Source organism: Diachasma alloeum, unplaced genomic scaffold (assembly GCF_001412515.2).
Source record: "Diachasma alloeum isolate Michigan unplaced genomic scaffold, Dall2.0 Dall_scaffold_01323, whole genome shotgun sequence".
Lineage (NCBI taxonomy): Eukaryota > Metazoa > Arthropoda > Insecta > Hymenoptera > Braconidae > Diachasma > Diachasma alloeum.
The window spans coordinates 37566-63535 of NW_021681427.1; the positions used below are offsets into that span (position 1 = coordinate 37566).

A 25970-nucleotide genomic window follows, 5' to 3' on the forward strand; every position below is an offset into this window, starting at 1 on the left:
ATTCTAAACATTGATATTTGATCAATCAACAAACCCAAGTATCCGTTTGGTTTTTTTTCTATTAATACAGGAGAAATAATTTAAAAAAAAAAATTTTTGGAATAAAATGTCGTGTGGTGATGCAACGTACGGTCAGGGAGATGAGAGATCATCGAACGGGAATGAAGAAATTATGGGTGACGGGTTGAGAAATATTTTGTTGTCAGGAAATTTAATAATTTAACGTCTTCTTAATTAATTTTCAACTCATGAAATATTAAAAATAAAAAAAATAAAAAAATGTCGTGGTGTAATGTGGGGTCAGGGAGATGTAAGATCATCAAATAAGAATGAAGAAATGATGGGTGAAGGGTTGATGAATTTTTAATTGTCGAGAAATTTAACAATTAAACGTTTTGTTGATTAAATTTCAACTCTTTTCATTATTTCATCTTCTGTTTATTTAGAACGGTGATTGTAGCTGTCACCAGGCCAGATGCAAGGAGGATTCGAGTAAATGCCCCTCCAAGCAAATTTGAACTGGATAGATATATCTTGGGCAATTTCCAGGGAACAGAGGTCAGACTTCTTCTCTGGGAGGAAATGGCTGTAATATTTAGAGGCAGAATTGAAAATATGGTGCTCAAAATTTGTCGCCCTAGGGTTGTAGCAGCTAATCCTGCTTTGATTTATATATGTCAAAACCCCAATAGTTGCCAACTACCATGACTGATAGCTCAATTGGCAGACTGATAGCTTAGTCGGTAAGAGTGCCCGGCGCGTAACTGGGAGACTCGGGTTCGAATCCCGGCTGGGCGAATCGGAATTTTTTCTCTCTAAATTTCAATTCTATTTGAATTTATTTAATGCCTAAAGGTGGTTAGGCGGCGTGCTGAGTTGAATTTGGAGTGAGAATTTCCGTGGTTCCCGGTAGCTTAGTCGGTAAGAGTGCCCGGCGCGTAACTGGGAGACCCGGGTTCGAATCCCGGCTGGGCGAATCGGAATTTTTTCTCTCTAAATTTCAATTCTATTTGAATTTATTTAATGCCTAAAGGTGGTTAGGCGGCGTGCTGAGTTGAATTTGGAGTGAGAATTTCCATAGTTCTCGGTAGCTTAGTCGGTAAGAGTGCCCGGCGCGTAACTGGGAGACCCGGGTGCGAATCCCGGCTGGGCGAATCGGAATTTTTTCTCTCTAAATTTCAATTCTATTTGAATTTTTTTTTAGCTGCCAATTGAGCTATCCCCCAACAGCAACGCAGAAATTATCTTGGGTCCGATGCCTCAACCAAGAGCTGCACTTCCTCAGGTTGAGGACTTTGCCATGGCGAATCTTGCAGCTGCTGAAGGACGAGTGATTTGTAAGTGAAAACTTCTGCTTTGCCGAATTTTCAAGATCTAAAATTTTCGTCACTTAATCCTTCTCACTGGATTCGTTCAGGCTCAATTTCTTCGCAGCACTGTTGGAAACGTCTGCTTTAGCAGTGGTGCTGTCACTGATGGCGTCTCATCGTCAATATCACAAATTTCGATCAAAATTCAAATGTCGGGGTTCATGTCAGACTGCAAGGGCTGCTTCGTCGCAATCGCTACAATAACATCGTGCTCCAAGTCACCGCCATGACGGATGTCACTGTTGTCGATGACACAGTCATGAATCCCAGGGAATTGAGACGTGGTCACGCTGTCATCCCTAATGTCGCTCCTGCCGTTCAGCCAGCACCTGTTGTTCAATCAGTACCTGTTGTTCAACCAGCACCTGTTGTTCAACCAGCACCTGTTGTTCAACCAGCACCTGTTGTTCAACCAGCACCTGCTGCTCAGCCACTTTCTGCTGTTCAAAACTACGGCTCAAAACTACGGTCAAAACTACGGCGTACTTGCTGCTGGTCAGCAATTCGATGCAAGATAGTTGGTGGTGGAGGAGAGCGAGTCGGACGACGATGTCACTATAAGTCAGAAGGCAAAGGAATTGAGCCGAAAAATCGGAGAAATCGCTGCACCTTTGAAGGATTCAGGGAAGAGATCTGGAAAGGGATCCGGAAAGTGCTCTGGTAAGGGATCTGGTAAGGGTCGGAAGAGGAGCAGTGGTGGTGAGTCCAGTAGCACGAATCCTAAGAGTAAAAGAACTTATAAACAGGTTCTCATGGATCTCACTGCTGAAAAAACCAATTCTGATTCAGACTGACGGAGGAGTTTTCTTTTGAATGAGGAAAAATTTGTTTGGAGGGGAAGGGGAACTTCCTAAGGGGGATTTGTTTAATATTCTTGATGATTTTTTCTTAATCTGCGGATTTAATTCATGTTCAAGACATCAACATCCGTAAAGAAGATATGACTTCCTTGCCAGCATGATTTTTCTTTTTTTTTTAAGTTCATGATGATTTCATATATATTTTTTTCATCTTCACACTGAGAAGTTTGATTAGGAGAAAAGTTATTGTTCTTGGATCGCGAGTTCTCCACGTTTTTCTATGGGAAAGCTATTTTCTGAGTGGCGAGGGAGAAATTTACTGGGGGGGAAGGAATAGAATGATCTTAATGTTCTCATAGAGGAGTTTTTTCTTCTAAAAGAAGAAAAATTTGTTTAGAGGCGGAGGGGAACTCCCTGAGGGGATTTTTTTTATGTTCTTGATTATTTTTTTTTATCTGCAGATTTAATTCATTTTCAAGAGTTGAACATCCGTAAAGAAAGATAAGTTTTCCTTGCCAGGATCAATTTTCATTTTTTTGTTTCATAATGTTATTTGTTTAATTGCGCATCCAATTTTTTTTGTCTAAGACATGAAAAAATTACCTGTCTCGTGAAGTCTCTTTTTTTTTAAATTTCATATTCGATATCATTTTTTTTTTTTCTGCAGATTTAATTCATTTTCACCAGAAAGTTTCTGGAGCAGCACAGCGGGGATCTGAGGGTAGCAGTAGGGCTCCTCACGGGTCATACAGCTCTCAGAGCTCATCTGTTCAAGATGAAACTTGCAGAACAACAAGACTGCAGACTGTGCGGAGGTGAGAAGGATGGCGTCATCCACATTTTATGTGAATTAGCACTCCGTCGCTATAATCTGGGGCCAGGCTTTCCTGGAACCAGAGGACTTACAACAAGCGGCTGTCACCAGCCTTATTAGCCTAGTGAGAAACACAGGGCTGGGGCTGTGTGACTGACCGAAACTAAGGCGGATGTTACAAAAAATCGTATGATTTAGGTGACTCTGGGCGCTTTAAGTGAGCAGCTGTGCATATTCTATTCTTCTATTCTATTCTAATTCATCTTCAAGACTTAAACATCCGTAAAGAAAGGTAAGTTTCTTGCCAAGATGAATTTCAATTTTTTTGTTTCATAATGTTTTTTTTTATTTGCGCAATTCAATTTTGTTTGTCTAAGACATGAAAATATTATCTGTCTCATGAAGTATCTTTTTTTTTTAATTTCATATTCGATAAATTTTTTTCCTGCAAATTTAATGGCTTTTTGTTAGAGAGACAATAGTATTTATCAATAGCAAGGTAGAAGTTTTCTGGAGGAACAAGTTGTGTCCTGTGAGGAGAAATTTTTTTTTTATATTTGCATTCTAATTTCGATTTGTTTATCGACGAATTGAATTCGTGATTTTCTTTATTTGACACAACAGTATTGGTTAGTATTCTCATATGTCTACTATTGGAAACCAAAAATAGGATATTCGAGGACTGATCGCAGTACAAAATATTTAATAGAAATTAAGAATATCAGAGAAAAGTATCAGGGAAAGAAATACGTGATTTGTCATTGACAATACTCAAGTCCAGTGATTTGAAGAGATAATATTCTGATAGGAATAAAGTAGTTTATCACGTACGAATAAATAAAAAAAATGATATTTATTTCTGAAGAAAAAAGCATGAATAATTGACATTTGTTAAGAAAAGAAAATAATTTTATATTGATAATTTTTTTGAAGAAGTTATGATATGTTGTGTAGCAGGAATGACGTGTTGAATATTCATATAAATCGTTTAATATTTTTATAAATGATGCGATAGTTTCATGACAATTGAAAAAAGCTTTTGTACTGTATATTGTGAGTATATAATAAGTAATGAGAGTTTCTGATGACAATGAGAAAGGAAATGAGATTTTCCGATTCCAATGCCTTAGCGTTTAAGAACAGTTTTTGTATAATTTATTGGTTTGTATTACAGAAGTTTTCATAATAAAAAATAAACGTGTTCGATTTACATGAAAAGTGATATTCAATACCCTCAATAAACGTTAAAATAAATTTTAGAATGACTATTGATGTCTCTTTTTTTTCAAATTTTCGCGGTGTCCAGAGAATAAACGATAATTTTTTCCTGTTCCTCAAAGCCGGTGCACAATCAAAAAGAATAAGAAACAAACAACAAATTCCTAATCCTTATTTTTCTTCATTTCCATTCCTTATATTTCTTGATTTCCATTCCTTATATTTCTCTTTGTGATATAAACGTGGCAGAAGGCATCGTGCTATCTTCAAACGAGGTAATTAATATTATAAATTCAATAAATAATGTACCATTTTTCTTTTGAAGTAACATAAAATTATTCAATTCACTGGTAAATGAATTATTTAATACAGTCGTGTGTTGGCTATACACAAAAAGCATTTTTTATAACCCACAAAATCCCCATCATCGGCCATCGTGGATATTCGCTTTACTTTATCCTTCCGCAATTGAAATTACAAGGTGAGAGAAAGTTGTAAATAAGCTTATTAATTGGAGTAATTTCGAAAAAGCCTGTAACAATTGAAGGGACACATGGATCTTCATTAATCAAGAGTATAATCAATAAATTCCTTCAGGCATTTGTTTAGATAATAATATAATACCTCTCTTGAAATTGAGAAGCGAAAAAAATGAAAAAATGATATTTCATCAAGAAATTTCAGTGAAAATCTATTGGAAAAGTATCCAAATTCTCTTTGAGTCGTACTAAAATCCGATCGAAAAAATCTATTAGTTTTCTTTTCCTTCAATCTTATTGAAAATTATGCAATATCCTGATGTGTTCTTCACTCAACATTCAGTCAGAAAAAATGTCCATAGATGTTGATTGTTCCACATAAGTTATCCTCTTGGGTTTTTTTTTCAATGAAGATTTTCAAGCATCAATTTTTTTTCTTGCATTTTATCATGCGTGCTATATATGAATACGATGGAGAAAACACTGGAAGAATTTCCATTCAAGAAATACTATATATAAACATGAAAATCGATAGACTTTTTCCTGTTAAATATTCCGAAAAAAAAGACATGAAAGTTGCATAATTGCCTACAGAAATGGCGCTTCATACTGATATAGTAATTAAATTGAATGTTAATTGAACTTCGAGAGAATTCTGATAGATCTCCAATAGTAATGAAATAGACTTTCTTGAAGATAACACTGAATGTTTTTTTTATCAAAATTTTCTCACAATTGAATTAGAATATATAATTCAGAAGAATATGCTGCATCTCACTTTCTATTCAATCATAATCCTAACTATCAATTCCATGTGTTTTGAATACCAAAATTTGTATACTCATTCATCAAGATCGGTTAAGGAACAACATTCTACCATTTCTCATTACTCAATGTAGAATTTACTTATAATTATCGGAATTTAATTATTCCAGGGACCAAAGAGAGGAGGAAGGTTTATATAAATCCTCAAAATTTCGTAAGTTCATTTGTCTATTCTCCATTCATTATTTTTTATCCTTGATACACTTGCAAAGCTTTTTTGAAGCTAATACTTCAAAATCCTTTTACAGGGGAAATACTTTTGGCACCTGCATCAGCGGAGAATAAACTTCGCACATGAATTAACTTATATTGGGTACAAATACATTGTTTTTTGTGCATTATAACTATTTTAAATATAAATGAATCCACTGAACATTTTCATCCTTATTTTATACCATACGCTGATATCCCTCAGGCGAAAAGATTTTGAGACGAATAGAAAATCTAGATCAAAAGACAATTGAAAAGTGTTGATTTGATGAATAGAATTTAAGAGAAACTAAATCAAAAGACAATCGAGAAACTTCAGTTTGAAAGAGATTGACAAGCGACTTAATAAGACTATTACCTGTGGAATAAAATCAGGAATTTGCGAAAGAAAAAGAAGATTATATGATTGGGAAAAATTAAAGCTTGCACTGAATAATTCCAACTTATAGAAACATTGCCAAGATGTCAAAACGTCCATTGAGTTTCAGAACGGAACAAATTAGTTCTAAGAAAGTTAAGTTCACTAAGAACATTCGAAATCCATCGACAGACAAACAAGATTAGAAATTGGGTCATAATGGAATAAACGTGCGAGCCTCTACCACTTTTCCTATTTCAAATACTTTCCAAGAACACAATTATTCCAGAGCATCTAAAGTCGCTCGAAAATCATCGCAGTTAAAAAATTCCAGAACGATTCCTACGCAACCCATTCAAACTGATCATCAATATAGTTGTCAATCCAAATGCGTCACACTTCCCATGTCAAATCATGATCCCAATGAACGATTGGGAATTCCACATATCAGATCAAGCGATTCTTGTCAATCAGATTGTCTATTTATTAGGTCTAAAACTCCCTCTATTCACGATTCAATATTGACAACTGATGTGAACACTTCCAAGCTTACCATATCAAATGATCCTCTTTTACGAATTCTCACTAGATCGGACAGAAAAAATGGGGGTTTAATTTTCCGACGGATGAATTTTTCGATTCATTAAAGTGCACTGTCGCGGTACGAATTTTTCATTTTAGAGCAGCCTAAGGTAAGCGAAATTCGTCAAGCGGTTGCCGAAAATCACTAATATTGCCGAAACTAAGTTCACACAAAATTCACACCCGCACTATCACATCTTCCGAATTTTCCGCGAGAACCGAACAATTTATTTTCAAAAGACTCTAATTTTTGGAGTATCAACAGACCTTCGGGGTAGAGAAAATAATGGTTGTTATCACTAGACTCACCCTGAATTTTTCCTGACCGGTTTGGCAACAAAACAAGGAAGGTACACCAGATCATTTATAACCTCTCGAATGATAGAGGCGAATTTGGGTCGTCGGAAACCTCCAGCTTTCCTCTGACAGGCTGGGTGACGTCCTTCTACTACACACACGTTCAGTTCCTCTACTTTTATTATATTCACTTTCAAATTGCTGAATAAAACATTCCCATATGAATAAGTTATTCACGTAAATTTATTTATTTATTTATTTTATTTTCGTTTTAGGATTTCGACGTCGAGTGCATCGTAAAAGACCCGAGCTATATTATACCGGAAAAAAACTAAAATTCTATTGGGATGAGGAATGGGTAGAAAATAATGAAAAAAAAAATTGAGAGAAATGTCAACCGCAAAATCTCAGGTCCAAGAAACCATCCGTAAGGGACGATTAATTGACCCACGAGAAAGCGGGGTTGACGGGAATCAACCACAGAGACCTGAGGTTGACACACCGTCCCAAAAGGGCCAGTTAATCATCTTCTGGAGAGCGGGGTTGATTGTTAACCTGAGGAAACACGGGGTTGCCTCGCCAGGATAACAACAGGAAGGCCTGTTGCTAGCCAAACCAGTCAATCGAAGTCTCCTCTAGTCAACGGATATCAACCGCAAGTTTCCAAGATCAACAGAGCGTCCCAAAAGGGCCAGTTAGTTGTCCTCGAAAACAGCGAGGTTGATAGTTAACCTGGAAGAACGGCGGTTGCCTCACCAGGATAACATCAGGTAATCCTGACGTTAGCCCAGCCATTCAGCTACAGCTCTCTAGTCAACTGGTATCAACCGCAGGTTTGCAGATTTTATCCACAACCCAGCGGGGTTGACAGGATGGGGTAGGATGGGAATTGGTTTTTAAGAGTGTGAGAAAGGTTGGCACTTACGCGGAACGAACGAGAAAAATTTAATTTGATTTTTATGTAAAATTCGCGACCGAGCCCGCAGTCAGTACAATGAACCATCGAAATCAGAACGGAATTAACGGTTTAGACGAAAAATATTTTTAATCCGGAATTGCGGACTGAAAATCTTCACTATAAAATTTACAAACGAAGTTAAGTTTCAAAATAAATTGCAAAAAAAAAAATTTCAATTACGAAAAAATTTCAAAGTTCCGGAAAATTTCCAAGTCCAAGAGGACAGAATGCGAGAAAAAAAATATTCTAAGTCCAAGAGGACCGAACACGAAAAATTTCTATGTCCAAGAGGACAGATCACGAAAAAATTTCTATGTCCAAGAGGACAGAGCACGAGGAAAAAATTCTAAGTCCACAATTCTCGAATTTTTTCTAAGTCCGAACTGGTTACTTTTAATTTAATTTGCGAGAGTTCTTCGGAGCTTATGACCGGCGATTTCAAGAGTTGGCGTTGAACTGACTGTTTCTCGTAGCGACTGGAGGTACCTCGACTGCCGAGCGCCGAGTAGTGCGCATGCGTCGAGCGGCGCAGTGGTGGGATCAGTGGGGTTGCCGCATTCAGTGGAGCGCCCTGTTGGCTGAGTTAGTGGGGGAGCGCGTCAACGGGGCACCCCTATGCATTGCGTATATCTGATACCTAACACTGCGGCCCCTTACATGTGTCTTTTAAAATACATTTTTCTTACATTTTTGACTTAGATTGATTATTTTTGACATTTCTCGACAGTAGATTTTCCATTTTTAGTGAATTTTGAGTTTGATTTTCACTATGTCCTAAACGTTTCCTTTTGGCACCCTTATGGTACTGTAATTGACAATTTTTGTTTATTGACATTGTTTCTTGACATTTTTGACAAAATTCATTTTTGAGCCTATCTTTGGGCTAGAAATCGAATTCTGATGATAAAATATTTTTTCCAATTTTTTATAATATTTCAATTGTTAATAACAATGTCATTTGTTAATTTAGGCCTCCTAGTGTGCCTGAAAGACCTTGATTTATCATACTTCCACACAAAATTTCAGATTTTTATCTGCGCAATCTTCGGAGGTATTCGCAATTAAAAATTTGACCTTGAAAATGTGTCTATTAGCTTTTTACGCCATGTTTTATTACTTTAAAAACCCAAATTACTGCTGGTTATATTGAGAATTTGGTGAACTATTTTTTGGTGATTTTTGTTTTTGAATATGTCTGTTTGTTTACAAGTTATTAGCGATTAAATGTTAAAAGTGTCTAATGACCTAATAGTTGACATTTTTTTATTTCAACTTTTCCGGTATTTTTCTTCATATTCCTATTCTCTGTACTAAACTCAATTTATTTCATATTTTTCCTGATTTTTCCATCGTAATTTTATTGACATGTCAATAAATAACAAAGTTGTCTTTTGACCTTTTGAATATTTTCTTTCATAACTTTGTAGCTCTTNTTTCAACTTTTCCGGTATTTTTCTTCATATTCCTATTCTCTGTACTAAACTCAATTTATTTCATATTTTTCCTGATTTTTCCATCGTAATTTTATTGACATGTCAATAAATAACAAAGTTGTCTTTTGACCTTTTGAATATTTTCTTTCATAACTTTGTAGCTCTTGATTTATAGAGCTACAAAGCTTTGTAGCTCTATAAACTCTATTACTCTTTGTAGCTTTAATGCCTAAAGGAGGTTAGGCGGTGTTTGAGGTGAATTTGAGAGTNAGAATTATAGTAAATTTTTCATCTTAAACTTTTTTCGATATTTCTCATAGGAAAGTCTGCAAAAATTCCAAAAGTTTAATCTATTACACGGATACACGCTGTCATATGCGAGCGTATGTGAATTTTTTTTTTAAAACCCATAACTTTTTCATTTATGAATATTAAGGAAAATTTCGAATGATTCCAGATTATGGATATTGAAAGGTTTATTTTATGATTTTGACCAATGTTTCCGGTATTTTTTTTATGTCTTTTGTTTACAACAATTGAATTTGTTTATTAATTTTCGATTGTTTTTAATGGCGGATCTTGGAGTCTGCATTTTATAGAGCAATTTTTGTCTTATGAATTTTTCTCCATCTCTATTACAGGTGGCGCTACAAATTTTCAAAGTTCACGGGCACACGGATATAGATGTGTTTGAGCGCGCGAGTGTAGATCTTCAAAAATTCATATCTTCGCTGCTTACAGCGATTAAGGAACAATTCATGGCGGTCCTGGTTGACAGTGCAAAGGTATCCATTACGTGATTTTTCCATATTTTTCAAGGTAATTTTCATATAATTTGTTAATAACAATTGATTTTGTTTATAAATTTTTGGAATTTTTGTTAGTGGATTTTGTAGTCCGGATTTTACTGAGCATTTTTTGTTTCAAGTATTGTATTCTATCTGTCATACAGATGGCGCTATAAATTTATTAATTTTTGACAGACACACGGACACACATGTTTGAGTGGATTAGTGCATTTCTTTGATAATTCATATCTTTTTTGTTTATAAAGATTAAGAAGCCGTTCATGGCTTATTGTTTCAAGGATAACAAGGCCTTTCATGATTTCCTTTCATGATTTTATCTGATTTTTATGACAATTTTTCATGTATTTTGTTTATAACGATTGTTTGTTAAATTATTTTTTAATCTTTTACTAACGAAAATGATAGTCCAGATTTGATGGAACATTTTTCATTGCAAGAATTTTTCACGATCTTCAGCCCAGATGGCGCTATAAATTTTCAAAGTTTCGGATACACACGTATATATGAATTTGACTGCGCGCGTGTACCGATCTTCAAAAATTCATAGTGTTTTTGTTTACAAGGATCAAGAAATGATTTTTGGTAGCTTTTTTTGTTATTATAGACCCTTAATTTGCAAATTATTCTGAGAATTCTTCATCAACAATTTCTGATTGTTTATAAACAATTATTATTTTTATTTGACTTTTTCCATCAAATAACTTCGGAATTTTAATTTTTAGATTATTCTTTGAGTTTCATGCCTTTGATGTTTCTTTTCAAAATTATTCAAATCATTTTTGAAATATATTTTCAAGGTTTTTCATCATCATTTCAAAGTGTGATTGGAACACAAAAATTCATACTTTTCATAATTTAGTAGCATGAAAGATAATCTTTGAGACTATTGTAATAATTATTTTGTACGCGTTTTGACTTATGACGTCATATTTTGTGAGACATTAAATTTTCAGTAAAATTATTGTTTTACGTGGAGAAGTTGTTTCTTTTAGTATTGTAATATTCTTTCCAGGATCTATATAAATCTACGTTATTTCAGAACTTATACATTTTTGTCTTTTTGCAGAACATTTCCAGATTTCAAGAATTTCCCTATTCAAGAGATTACGGTACTCGTCCTCACGGCTCCTCACCTGCTCCAACACTGTTACTGAGTTTATCTTCGTCATTGATCTGCGGGCTCCTTATTGGTCCCAATTGAAAAATTACATGTATTTTATGTATGTGCAATGATGATCAATATTTCAAAAAACAATATCAGAGTGAGAAATACTGTCCGTTCTCTATCCTAGTTTTACTGTTTTGTTCCTTCATTTCGCTTCCTGATTCAAATGTAATTTCCTGATGTGTTTATTTTGCAATAAATCAATAAAGTATTTTTGTTTTATTATTTCGTTGTTATTTCAAGTTATTTAAATGTATTGTCGGAGATTGTTCGTTAGAATTGTCTAAGGCTTATAGCAGAATATTGATTTCATTAAAAGCAGGAAAGTCAAGAATTGGCATTTTTTTCATTTACTTGCTATATTGATCGCGTGGGTGAGATTTCCAAAATATTGACCAGAGAAACTTGTGCTTTGATCATTATTCATGTAAAATTGTATGAGATTTTATTATTTCAAAAATTATTTTTGTTTTGGAGATAGTGTTTTTTTTTGGGAGAAACGTATGTGAATACGTAACACCTCACCACCAAGCTCCTTCGGTTGCTCATTCATGCCCCCTGCCACCGTCTCGAGATTTTGATCATAATTACTGTCGTGATTCTGCATCTATTTCAGTCACTCTTTCAGCAATTTCTCAAGAAAATTTTCCTATTGATCCACACTTGAGTTCTGACGAGAATAATAACTTCGAGGAGAGAAATGAAATTCCTGAACATTATTTAGGTCCTATGAATATTACTTGCATTCATTGTAATGCAAAACATTTTGCAGCAGAAAAAGTGAAAGGACGTTCTTTCAATGATTGCTGTAGTCATGGTAAAGTGAAGTTAGAAACTCTGCCAGAGCCACCCCCAATTATAAAACAATTATTTGATGGCACACATGAATATTCGAAACATTTTTATAAACGCATACGATATAACAATAATTCATTCTCTTTTGCGTCATTCAATGCCAATTTAGTACAGTTCAATAATAGGAGGGGAGGTCCTTTTTGTTTTAAAATACAAGGGCAAATATATTATCAGATCAATACAGCATTATATCCAGCAGACAATGAATTACCAAGCTATGGGCAACTTTTCATTGTTGATTGCAATGAGGCGACAGATTATCGTTTAACTTCCAATTCTAACTTAAATGCTGAAGTACTTGGAGCTATTGACAGTGCAATGCGAATACATAACAAGCATGCACTGTTTTACATAATGATGCAAGAAGAAATCGATGCAATGACTCTTCAGAACAATGGCAAAGGGCCAGAATTACAGTTATTATTCACATTAAAGAAGGGCCTCGATAAAAGACGATACAATTTTCAGCGAGTCAACGAAGTCGCCGCTATTTTTTCACTACAGCAGATGGAGAGATTCCAGAATCGTACGTAACCTTACGGAACATAAGGACGAAAACATTGCAGTACGTTAGTTCAATGGATGAAAATGTTGAACCATGGACTTATCCTTTTTTTATCCATATGGAACTAAAGGCTGGTCTGATAACCTCAAATTCAACAGCACCGTCGAGTTACCAGGAATGCTTATTTGAAATATCGAATGGCAATTCGACATGACTATCCAAATTATTTTTCGATGGGCCGTCGATTAATGCAACAATGGGTAGTAGACAAGTATGTAAAAATGGAGAAATATCGGATGAAATGGATACGGAGTAACCAGAAAGAATTGCGCGCCGATTCTTATGAAGGATTATTGAGGTATTTGCAAAAAAAAGAAAATAGTACAGATAGTCACATTGGTAAAGTGGTTGTTCTTCCATCAACATATCAGGGATCGCCACGCAATATATTACAAAATTACCAAGATGCAATGACAATAGTCCGCAAGTTCGGTAAGCTCGACCTGTTCATCACAATGACCTGCAATCCCAAATGGAGGGAAATTGTCGAAAATCTATCAGAAAATCAAACCCCTGCAGACAGGGCAGATTTGATAGCCCGTGTATTTGAACTGAAGAAACAAGAACTCATTGAAATGATAACAAAAGAAAAAATATTTGGTTAAGTGCAAGCCTACGTTTGGGTTATTGAATATCAAAAACGCGGTTTATCACCATGTTTATTTTTTATTATGACTCAAGCCGAATTCTAAGATTACCACTCCTACAATTGTAGATAAGTACACTTCTGCGTACAAGTAGACTGGTGCTTGGATAAGGATAAGAAATGCTCTAAAAAATATCCTAAAGCATTCAATGATGAAACGACTATGGATGAAGATGGTTATCCCCATTATACACGTCAAAATGCAGGATCTCATACCCGTCGGGATGGATTTGTTTTCGATAATCGACACGTCGTACCTCATAATAAAAGTCTATTACTAAGATTCAATTGCCATATCAATGTGAAAGTCATTTCCAGCATCAAAGCAGTGAAATATGTGTACAAATATATTCACAAAGGTAACGATTCTGTGGCTGCAGTGATTACAGATTCTGAATGTGATAAAAATATCATAGAACATGATGAGATCAAGAGCTATATAGAAACACGCTATGTCAGTCCTCCTGAAGCATGTGCTCGCATTTTCAATTTCAATTTTCATGGAAGGAGTCATTCTGTCATTCGATTACCAGTGCACTTACCAAATCAACAAAATAATCTAATTGAAGATGTCAATAATGAAGATCAACTCAGATCTGCATTGAGCAAAGAAACAATGCTCACTGAATATTTCAAATTGAATCAACGAGATCCAGAAGCTAGAAATTTGACATATTCAGAGATACCAACTCATTATGTTTTCAAGAAAGTAGGAGATGCATCCAGCTGTATTTGGAACTAACGTTAATGTCAATTCAATGTTTTGGGACGAATGTATTCTGTTAGTCCAACGCAAACTGAATTATTTCATCTCAGGCTACGTTTGATATCGGTAAAAGAAGCTACAAGTTATGAATATTTGAGGACAGTTAATGGAATAACACATGAAATGTTTGTAGCTGCCTGCTTAGCACGAGAGTTAATTGCAGACGATAGTGTCTAAGACGAGAGAGACTAATGCCATGCACGAGGCTGAGGTTTGGATGATGCCGAGGCAGCTAAGACAATTATTTGCCAGAATTTTACTACATTGTCATCCCATTCATCATGAAAAATTATGGGAAGACTTCAAAGATGCACTATCAGTATTTGAGAACAATGCAGTCTGATCGAGCTCATCAAAAAGCTTGTGTCCAAATTAACACATTACTTAATCAGGAAAAGTCGAGTCTTTCAGCTTTTCCAACAATGCCTCAAATCAGAGAAATTGAGGATTTCGAAAAGGAAATGTCGTCTGAAAGACATCAAGAAATAGGTACAGAGCAATATCAAAAATTCAATGAAAAGCAGAGAGAAATTTGCGATATAATATAAACGTGGAAAATGGGAACACTGGAGAATCTAGATGTTTTTTCATTGATGGACTACGTGGATCCGGGAAAACCTTCATCTATACGACTATTGTTAGGTATTCCCGTTGGATTCTAAGAAAATAAACGAAAATTATTTATTTTTCAGAAATGCAAGGAAACACGGATTTCCATGAAGTTAAGAACGAGATTCGAGATTTTTGGGAAGCCGAATGGAGTTATAGCCGTCGAGCGGCAGCCGACTACAACATGACTTGCCGTTACCAGGTTGAGTTGACATCCTCGATTTTCCGTTCACGGTAACTTCACGACTTAAATTTGGAGGATCAATCGATCTCCGGGTGTATCGGCTATTTTCAATTTGCTTACCACTTTTCCTGGATGCTTCGGAGGAAGATATTCTGCTCTGCACTCGGATTATCGTCCTTCTCTAGGCCGAAACAACGAAAGCGCCCTTGAATCGACAGGTAGTCAGGAACGAAGATTCTCGTACAAAATGTTCGAATAAAACCCTCAAATAAAATATAGAAATTCACTGGATACAGTTCTTTAAAATATATACTCTCGATCACTGATGAAATACTGAACACTTGAATGGAATAGAATTTATTTATTATTTTAAGGATTTCACGCGTCGAATGTAGAAACAATCGACTAGAGCTCTATCGTCAGTCATTCTGAATCGTTATGATAATTCTCGTGGGGTTCTGAGTGGAGACAGCAGTATTAGCCGTCGGTGATCACTCGTCGTCTCGGCAAAATTATCGTAACAATTTTAACGAATGCTGAATGAATTTAGTATTCGGAATTTATTATTTTAAAAGGGATAGGGAAAATCATGTGAGCCATTATCTGCGAGTGGACAGTCCAGGCAATAAAGCTACCCGTGACCGAAACTCGAAGACAATTAACTGTCTGACATTATTCACTTTAGTGAAAATCGGATTAACTTGGCAAACTACCCCCTGTGCGGGAAAAGCGGCAAGACAAGAGTCACCAAAATTTCAACTAAGTGATAGCCGTCTATTTGTCAAGAAACCTTAGAATATCCATCCCCAGCCTAGAGGTCGCAGATGAACAATTCGAAGGATTTTCAACACTGACGGTGATTTCAAGGAAAACACCTTGTGCACTGAATAAACTTCACTAAATTAATTTCACTGTGTTTATTTCACTTTAAATAAAATGACAATGACAATGACAATTGACAATTTTGTTAAAATAACACGATCAGTTCGCGGAGCTACTAATCAGTTCTTTCTGCACCGCGGAAATCCAATCGATTTCGGTTTAATTGGGTTTATTTAAGTTTCAAAATTATTTCTGTGTTTTAATATTTTATGGAGATCCAGAGGGGGTTCCATTTTGAATAAAATGAACTTTAAGTTCCAAACTCCATAGGAGACTTGAAAAAAATTCGGTGAAGCTTGCTATAAGCTTATTACCGTTGATAATCGAAGTTATTCATTTACCAAGTTGCTTGGAGAGCAAGAGGATACCGTTCCGAACGAACGCGGAGAGACGACTGTTCTAAAGGAACAACGATAAGATACTTCTGTTCAGAAGGAACAGCTATGAGGTACTGACTACTACTGTAGACTGATGACTGCAGACTGACTGTTCAGAAGGAACAGCTATGAGATATTGACTACTACTGTAGACTGATGACTGCAGACTGACTGTTCAGAAGGAACAGCTATGAGATACTACTGCTGTAGCTCCGAGATCTTTTCGTCTCGACTAAAAAGTTGCGCTCGACTGCGTAGGTGCGACAGGTGCACCGTGGTGGGGCCATAAACCCAATAGGATGCTGGTATCCTCGGTGGAGAAGAACAGTTCCACCTCTTTTGTAGTTTTCTGTATGTAAGAGAGAGATAGTACATTGTTGTCTCTTTCTGTTGCATTGGCCATAATGCGTTCGGCTGCTTGCAAGTAAATTGCTAGTAACTTTGTAGTTTACAATAATAAAATTATTGTGACAATATTTCTGTTTTACATATAATTTTCTCTCTCTTTTGAAACGTCGATGACATAGATCGGACAATTTTTAGTATTTTTACGTTTTTTTTTTTTTCAATTTTTCATTGTAAATTTAATTATTTTGTTAATATTCTTGATCATGATAAATGCCTTTGTTTTCGTTTCATGTTTGAGAGTGTCATACAACTGCTGAGATCCTGAAATTTAGCCTCTTCTTGGAAACTCTAGAATTTTAGGAGATCTGACATATTTTCGCGAGCACTTTCCTCGTTGCCGCAGCTCCTCACTTGTCTCAATATGACGGGCTAACTCGTCTAAAATTTTAAGTAGTTTTATATTTGTTTTGTATTTGTATTTGTGGGCTCCTTACTGGTCCCGAATTGATAGAGTTTAATTATTTAGATTTGTTAACCAGAAATATCAAGGTGGCAAATACTGTTACGACCTCCCTACGATTAATCTTTTCTCTTTTGTTCTTTTGTTAGCCTTGTCGAGACAAAATAGCAGTTTTCTCAGTTATTGCAGAGCTCGATCGCTCATAAATTTACTTTATTTCGCATTTATCATTCACATTGAATGTATCGTGGGCTCCTTATTGGTCCCTAAATATTATTTCATTTTTTATTTGTTTATCGTGGGCTCCGTACTGGTCCCTAAATATTATGTCATTTATTATTTGTTTATCGTAGGCTCCTTACTAGTCCCTAAATATTATTTCATTTATTATTGAATTAATTCGATTATTTTTAGTTACAGGTTTGGATACCTAGCGGCGCTTCGAAAGAGCATTACCGCAAGCAGCGACTGTCGCTGGGATAGTTGTGCGCATGACCTAACGCAATGTCATAGTGGCACATATTTTCTCTGAGATAAGTATTTTCGAAGTGTACATTTGTTAAGTTTCTAATGGACTTTTATTATTTTCAGCATTATTGATTTTTCTGAGGTCATGTTTTCGAGTGACAACAGGATGTTAACGTATACGAGAGGAGTAAAATAGGTAAATATTTATTTATTGACTTTTTATATTTTTGATTATTTTTAAAGTGTTCTGTTCCTCTCCACATATTTTAATCATAAATTTTCATTGCTTAGATTTCAATATATTGGCTTTTGTCAAAGTGACAGGTGAGGTTATGTTCCCCATGGTTCTGTTTTGACTGAGTTTATTTTGAATGTATTGTCATATAGTCTCTCAGTTTTATTGTTTATTTTATTCAACTTTCCATTTGAATAGTTATTCCGATTAATATTTCCTTTTATCAAGGAGAGAATAATAGCTTCATTTGCTTATGAAAAATATTTATTGAATTAAGACATTTAAATTGTCTATATTATTTGCATGATCATTCTGAAATGATAAATCTGATGTATTTATTTATTTACTGTTATTTTCTCCTTTTCCAGGATTATTATTTGGACATCAGAGTAACTGGCTACCTTGTGCGTAACTGTAAGTACGTAAAATTTTATATCCATATTTATTTATTTTATAAGGTAGCTGAAATAGAATATGTATTATTTCATGTAAATGATTATATTATTTTCCNATAAGTACGTAAAATTTTATATCAATATTGATTTATTTTATAAGGTAGCTGAAATAGAATATGTATTATTTCATGTAAATGATTATATTATTTTCCCTTTTCAGGAATGCACTTGAGGCACAGGAACATTAGGACGATCTGCCCTAAAGAAATATATAAGAGTGAGGTATAATTCTGTTTATTATGGTAAATATTAGTGTCGCGAGGACGACTATGATTAAACAATATTTCTTATTAATTTGACATGCCTGTATTATATCTATTTATTTAATTTGACTCTGCAGGGTCTGTTCTGAGGCTTAGGATGCTCAGGATGNAAGGACACCAATAGTCTCTCGAGCTTTGGAATGGAGTGCAGTAGTCATCAGGCACTTCTGGGAGTTGGGAAGCATGTCGATGCTGTACCTGGATAGGCCAGGACACTCTGGATAGGCCAGGAGAAGGAAACATTGGGAATGTGGTAATTCCGTTAGTATGTTTTGTTATGTTATTTTATTTTCGTTAATAGGGGTCATTGTCGTGTGTATTTAGTCATTTTCTGGGAATGTGTTGTCGATAGNAGTCTCTCGAGCTTTGGAATGGAGTGCAGTAGTCATCAGGCACTTCTGGGAGTTGGGAAGCATGTCGATGCTGTACCTGGATAGGCCAGGACACTCTGGATAGGCCAGGAGAAGGAAACATTGGGAATGTGGTAATTCCGTTAGTATGTTTTGTTATGTTATTTTATTTTCGTTAATAGGGGTCATTGTCGTGTGTATTTAGTCATTTTCTGGGAATGTGTTGTCGATAGAACGATTATAGCTTGTGTCAGAGATTTCTATTTCATTCTTTATTTCTGAAATATCATTAAATTCATTCTACGAGTCTATGAAGACTTTATTATTTTATTTTATTCTCTGAGAGGGAGATTATGTCATGTCCATGATATTTTTGTTAAATTTGACAAATCAATAGGATCAATTTATTATTTTTAATCATTAATTGACTCGATTTAGTCTTTTTCAGTATTTGAATATTCATTTATTTCTCTTTTTCAGGTAAATTCCTGTTTCTGGAGTAAATGAGCTCTGGTATGAGCAAATCAATATCATGCGTCATGGAGCTGGTGTTCAGCAAGTATCAGGATAGGAGTTGTTCAACTCTGAAGGATCAAGGATGCATGCTGGAATTTAAAGGCAACAGTTTGAGAGTGGTGAAATGTTTTTATAAAAATTATCTATATTATTTATTTTTGTGAAGTTTCTCGTCATCAATTATATTTTTATCGAGAAAAATGTAATGAGACTGAGCTTCATAGCATAGATTAATAAAATGTTATTTAACTTTACATTTCTGATTAATTTGGGGGAGACCACGTAGGAATACGTGACACTATATCATTTGCTGCGAAGCGAAGGTAGAAAAGTATCCACCATGGCATTCACAGGGATAGCAGCCACTTTACTGCCTTTCAGTAAAACCGTTCATAGAACTTTCAAATTACCTCTTGCAATCTACAGCGATTCATCCCAGACTATCAAAGTCCAATCGGTAGAGGCTTGAAGAGTATTGATAGGTTCATTTGGGATGAAGCACCCATGGCACCCAGGCATGCTTTAGAATTGGTAGATCGAACGTTACGTGACATAATGAATAATAACAAACTGTTCGCAGGAAAATTATTCGTACTTGGTGGTGATTTTCGACAATTACTGCCGGTTAAGAACAATGCAACTCGCAGTGAATTGGTAAATCTGTCCATGAAATTTAGTCATTTGAGGCCGATTTTCACTCAATTCTCTCTTACAGAAAATATGCGCACTCTTTCCGAAGAAGACGAGTTTGCAAAATATCTAATAACTGTGGTTGATGGAACTGCTAATATCAATGATTAAGATTTATGTTTACCTGAAGAATGTATAACATCCCCGGATGCAGACATCGCAGAAGATATATATAAGGAAGTTATTGTAAATAAGCAATATGAAAAACTCACAAACTGGGCAATATTATCAGCAAGGAATCTAGACGTTGATGATATCAATAGAAGAGTGGTAGGATTATTACATCAATCGACTGAGAAAATTTATACTGCTGTCAATACTATTGAAAATTGTGATAACGGCGATATTAGTGAGACTCTTCTACCTGAGTATTTGGAAACGTTGAATCCACCGAATTCACCACCCCATGATTGCGATTGAGACTCAATTCAGTCGTCATGTTAATAAGGAATCTTTCGATTAAAGAAGGTTTATGTAATGGAACAAGACTACAAGTTCTACACCTGTCAATGCATTTATTGAAATGTAAGATTTTGACAGGGGATAAAACAAATGATATCATTTTCATAAATCGTATCACTTTATACAGCGATGAAAGTTACCCTTTCCAATTTGGACGAAGATAATTTCCAATTTAGCTTTAGCTAAATTAGCTTTTGCTATGACAATAAATAAATCACAAGGTCAAACCTTTGAAAGAATTGGAATAGATCTCAGAAGAGATGTCTTCAATCATGGTCAGTTGTATGTCACCTTATCACGTGTCCGTTAATGGAGTTCTCTCAAAGTATATTTGGGAGAACAACGGGAGACAAATGCTGTGAAAAATCGTGTATAAACAGAATTGTACAACTAAGCCATCATAATACAATATTCTATTGTAAATGATCGGAAGAGAATATCTCATCAGTAGAACTGATTGCCTCTCATTATCTGAACTGTAAATTTTTTCTTTCTCATTGAGATCACTCTTCATTTTTGAATGAATACAGTGCATTTTTATAAAGATTCGCATGATCCATAGCATCAATGCTGTGTCCGCAAGAGGCCAGTAGAACTCATTGCCTGTCATTATCTGATGAATCTAATACCTGCGTTCACTAACTTTTTTAGAGTCTTGTCGATCAGGTCTGTGCAACCAGATAGGAGCAAACAGCCATAATCGACATGAGGATAGACTAGAGACTTTACTTTTTGTTTACGAAGGTTAATAGGAAGGCACTCTTTCGATGATCGGAGTTGGTGTAGTGAGAAATGACCCTTTTTAACGATGAATTGAACCTGAGCGTGCCACGTTTATTGAAAGTCAATCATCCCCCGAAGATTTTTAACACACTCAGCATATTCAATATCAACCCCTCTAACCCTTACCTTCGGGACTGGCATACCCTTCAAGGAATTAACTAAACGAGCAGATCCCAAAATAATAAATTGAGTCTTCTTTCCATTTTGGATTAAAGATTCCTATCTGCCCAGTTTGCAATGGCATCCGCATCCTGATTAATTTTCTCAACCGCAGCCTCTAATCCTCCGGGAGCACAATGGATATAGATCTGTAGATCATCCGCGTAAATCATGTATTTCGAAAATGACAGGACTCGTCTGGAGCCATGAGTAAAGATGAAGAAGAGTGGCCCGAATATTGTGCCTTGAGGCACACCACGGGAGATGTTGACCCATTCAGAGCGAGCACCATCATCCTCTACGACACTTTGCTTGCGATCACGAAGATACGAACCAATCCACTTACACGTTGAACTAGAAAGACCGAGGCACCTGAAGGTGTCTAGGAGTAGCTCGTGATCAACCCAATCAAATGCTTTAGAGTAATCAAAGATCACTAGTACAGTAAGCATCTTGCCCTCCATCGCCTACTTGCAGTCCTCAAGCACATTCGTGAGGGCTGTTTGCGTACTCATGCCCTTACGAAAGCCCGATTGGTAGGCATCAAGTTTATTATTTCCTTCTAAATATTTGATGATTTGTTTAGATACGATCCTTTCCAGGGACTTTGCAAGGAAGCACGTGAGTGCAATAGGGCGATAGTCAGAACAAGCTGCTGGATTCTTCACTTTCGGAATAGGACATATCAATGCCCCTTTCCATTTTTTGGAAAAGATTCCCTGACTGATCGACTCATTAAATACATGAAGGATTTGATTTTCACAACTGGGGAACGACAGCCTGAGTACATCCCGAGATAGTGAATTAGGTCCCGACGAATTAGATCCGGATTGAAACATTTGATCCCTGAGGTCACGACGAGTGATAGGGCTGATATTAAAAGCCCGTTCCTCACCATTGTTTGGGTCTGCCAGAACTCTATCAGATCTTTCTAACCCTTTCGTCCCCAAACCAAATGTGGCATTATTCCCTTGATAATCACCCCCCTCACTCGGTACAGACCTCTCCGCTAATGCCCCCCAAGAACCAAAATATTTACTAAGATCTTTTAGATCGACCATCAGCTGGCTGGACTTTACCTCCTCGTTCCTAATGCCAATGCTTTGTAAGTTCTTCCATGTCTTTTTGGAATCCGAAGTGGATCTAAAAACTCCCAGATAGTATTTAGAACGCGCAGTTACCACCGTATATTTTACCAGGTTACGGAGCCTAACAAATTCTACCCTGAGTCTACAGTCTCCAGTCCTCCTCTGTCTATCACGGGTCCTATCACGAATCCTCATCTATTTACGAATGTCATCTGTCAGCCAAGGGGCCGCTTGTTTTCAGCAAGGATGACCTTGTTAAGGCGATCTACCTTGAAATCAATCGAACTCGAGCTGTAAATTTCCAACCAATCACTAGATGCAATGTCCTACAGATATTCTTCCTTATTAAAATTACCGAAGTCGCGATACTTCACATGCTTTACAGGAGGTTTCGGAAATCTAACCGAGATAACGGCCTCAATGAGATCATGTCCCGATAACGACGTCACACATTGGGATGAACTAATTATTTCACATTATTATTAACAAGTATATGATCAATACATGTGTGTGACGTATCAGTATGATGTGTTACTTCAAAATGAACAATACTCATAGCGAGGTCATCCGCAGTTCTTTTCAAATGCAAGCTCTCACCCGAATCTGACTGGATTAAGTTAATATTCATATCCCCCATGATAATCCTCGTCTTGTAAGAAGGCAAAAGCCTGGACATTATGTCCCAAAACCGATAAGAGTATTTGAGATTGGGAGGACGATAAATTACTCCAACAAGAATTGTAGACACACCTGGGGAACCGACCTCGAAGATTAAATGTTCAGGATTGTAAGAGTATTCTCCAGGGGACACATCGATAACTCTGGTCTTAAACTCCTCCTTCACATATGCAGCAACACCACCACACCCCCTGCCCAGCCTGTCGTTACGTACAATATTATAACCTGGAAGCCTGACACAACTTTCATTAACATGTGGTTTCGAAAAAGATTCGGAAACACCTATTACATCAAAATTACAGTTTCCAATCAAATTAACAGAATCAGGAAAATGACCTAATAAGGACTGTGTATTTACGTGACCCATCTTAAAACTGCTCTTCTGCTGACCGCCTTCCATCCCGAGATTCTTTGGTTGCTGTATGTTCTGTACCGCGGATGCAGTCTTTCTTCGTTCCCCGAGGTAATTTAGGCCTCATGACCTTCTCCTTGGGGTTTGTGATGTCATTAGAAACTGAACGTTTCTTACTGCTCCCAGAGTCCGTCCCTCTGTCATCTGTCGGTGGATAGCTGATTCCATTGTTGTTATATTCACGCCTTTCTATACGATCATTAGCAGAAATGGCAGCACGAACATCTTCCAGGCAGTGGAGTGTCAATAGAGGCGAGGTGTCACTGATACGTGCGTGCACAATCCCATTTCTCGTCCACACGTATTTGAATTGTTGACTCAATTTAAATGTACGTGGCTCTAGGAAGATTCTCTTGACATATGGTGTGAGTCTCTCATTGATGTAAACTTTGGAGTGTGACTGCCCAGCCAAAATCCGCTGTTGTAAGGCTTCTTTTGATGTCTTTGGATGCCTGCAGGAGTTCGCTTTTACTGTTCTCTTGTAAAAATTCCACCACTAGGAAAGGATGGGTTGGATCACCACTGGGTCTGTGTTTTGTTATATTTCCCATTCGAAACCATGAGCTCAGATCATTGGCACTAATATTCATTCCAAGGGCAGTCCCAATAGATATTATTATGTCTACGATATTTTCATCTTCACGCAGAGGTACACCTGCAATGTCTATACTGTTTTTATGGAGATTCTGTCTTAACAGTTCGACTGATATCAAAGCCTCACGTGAGTTATGCTTTTTCGACGAGATATCAGTCATAACCTGGTCGATTTTACACTCCACTGCACCAATATGATCATCGTGATTTTTCAAAAAACGTTTTTGGTCAGATATTTTTTTCAATTTTATTTAAAGTTTTTGTTTGATTCTTAATTACTTTAAAAATATCTGACAACGATGGCTCACAGGTTGTTCGGGAAGATAACGAATCAACTACGCGAGGCAACAGTTTGCAAAACTAGAGATTTAGTTTATTGTCGTGAATGCGGTATGTACAGATGATGAGTCGGTAGTATGAATATATACAGGATGAGGTAGAGAGATGTCCACCGTGTGGCATGAGCCAGACGACTAACTTCTGCTAGCGCGGGAGCCATTGCAACACCTGAGACGTGCGTGTGTTCCTCAGGTGTGTATGTATGAGAGCGGTGCGATACGCGTCTCAGTGTGGATGTAGCGAGGCGCTACAAGGGGGTGGAAGTCCCCCCCTGTAGGATTCGAGGTGGTGGTAGATCGGGAAGGTAACGAATCAACTCAACGAGGCAACGGTTGCAAACTAGTAATTAGTTTATTGTCGTGATATGAGTATGTTCAGGATGAGACGATAGTATGAATGATACAAGTGAGGTGGAGATGTCCACGGAGTGGCGAGAGCCATACGACGACTCAGCGGGAAAGATTGCGACACCTGGGACGTGCGTGGGTTCCTCAGGTTTGTGTGTATGAGAGCGGTGCTATACGCGTCTCAGTGTGGATGTAGCGAGCCGCTACACCCCCACCCCTCTCGCCCATCGACTGCACACCCCCCCCCCTGTAGCGTCACGCTACACACACCAACGCGTAACACACGCACGGATGCGACAACGCTCTGTGAGACGACTGGACATCAGTGACATCATCGCACTCTGTCACACNGATCGGAACTCATACATTCCAAGCCCATCATATTATCCTATTCACTATTTGCATAAACTTTAATTGGAATTATCAAAGCGTGTACACGACTGTTCATCGAGATTTTACTCAAATTCTGATGCAAAATGATCCAAGAAAGAAGGGGAATTACGATGGAGATCAAGCAATACTAACGAGCTGAAAACGTTAATTATTCTTTTTTCACCTTTTTTATCGTTTCCCCGGAAAGAATGATATCCATTCTGAAGAACTGGACAATTTTATCGCTTTTGGATCTGAAGAGAATCGTTAAGAAAGAGTAATGGCATGGATAAGAAAATTTCATAAACCAAATTCGTCTTTTGGCTGAAAGGATTCGATCTTGGTTTTTCCACCACTAAATTGAACTTGGACACCATCTGCGCCAGAGTTCCCCCAGAAATCCTTTTGCTTCCATAATGATGTTTCATACATATTATTACGTATGGAACATTTCAATTGAAAATCCAAGGGCATTTACCGGGGTATCCTCTCAGAAATTTTTCTCCCCACTTGACCTCTGAATTATTGAGAACACAAAAAAATAGGTATTAGTTAGTAAATTTTTGGAGCTCCACGATGTGAATAATGAAAAGACTTGCAAGAGTGAGGAATGACCCCAAAATGACTGTTGTAAACTTTCTTTTTGTATTTTCTACGTCAAAATGCAAAGATGAATAAAAAATAATATTTTTTTCCTAGAAAGTCTGCAAAAATTCTCGATAAAATCTATGGGTTCAAATTGCTCTCCG

The 25970-nt window shown here is 36.6% G+C and overlaps 1 protein-coding gene across 1 annotated transcript; it reads left to right on the top strand.

Moving 5' to 3' along the window:
- Positions 1-1596: 1596 nt before the first annotated feature.
- LOC107046350 (A-kinase anchor protein 14) lies at positions 1597-2164 on the top strand. Its single transcript, XM_015268953.1, has 2 exons — positions 1597-1838; positions 1933-2164. Exons 1-2 carry the CDS (start codon positions 1597-1599, stop codon positions 2162-2164), a joined length of 474 nt encoding a protein of 157 aa, XP_015124439.1.
- The last annotated feature ends 23806 nt before the right edge of the window (positions 2165-25970 follow it).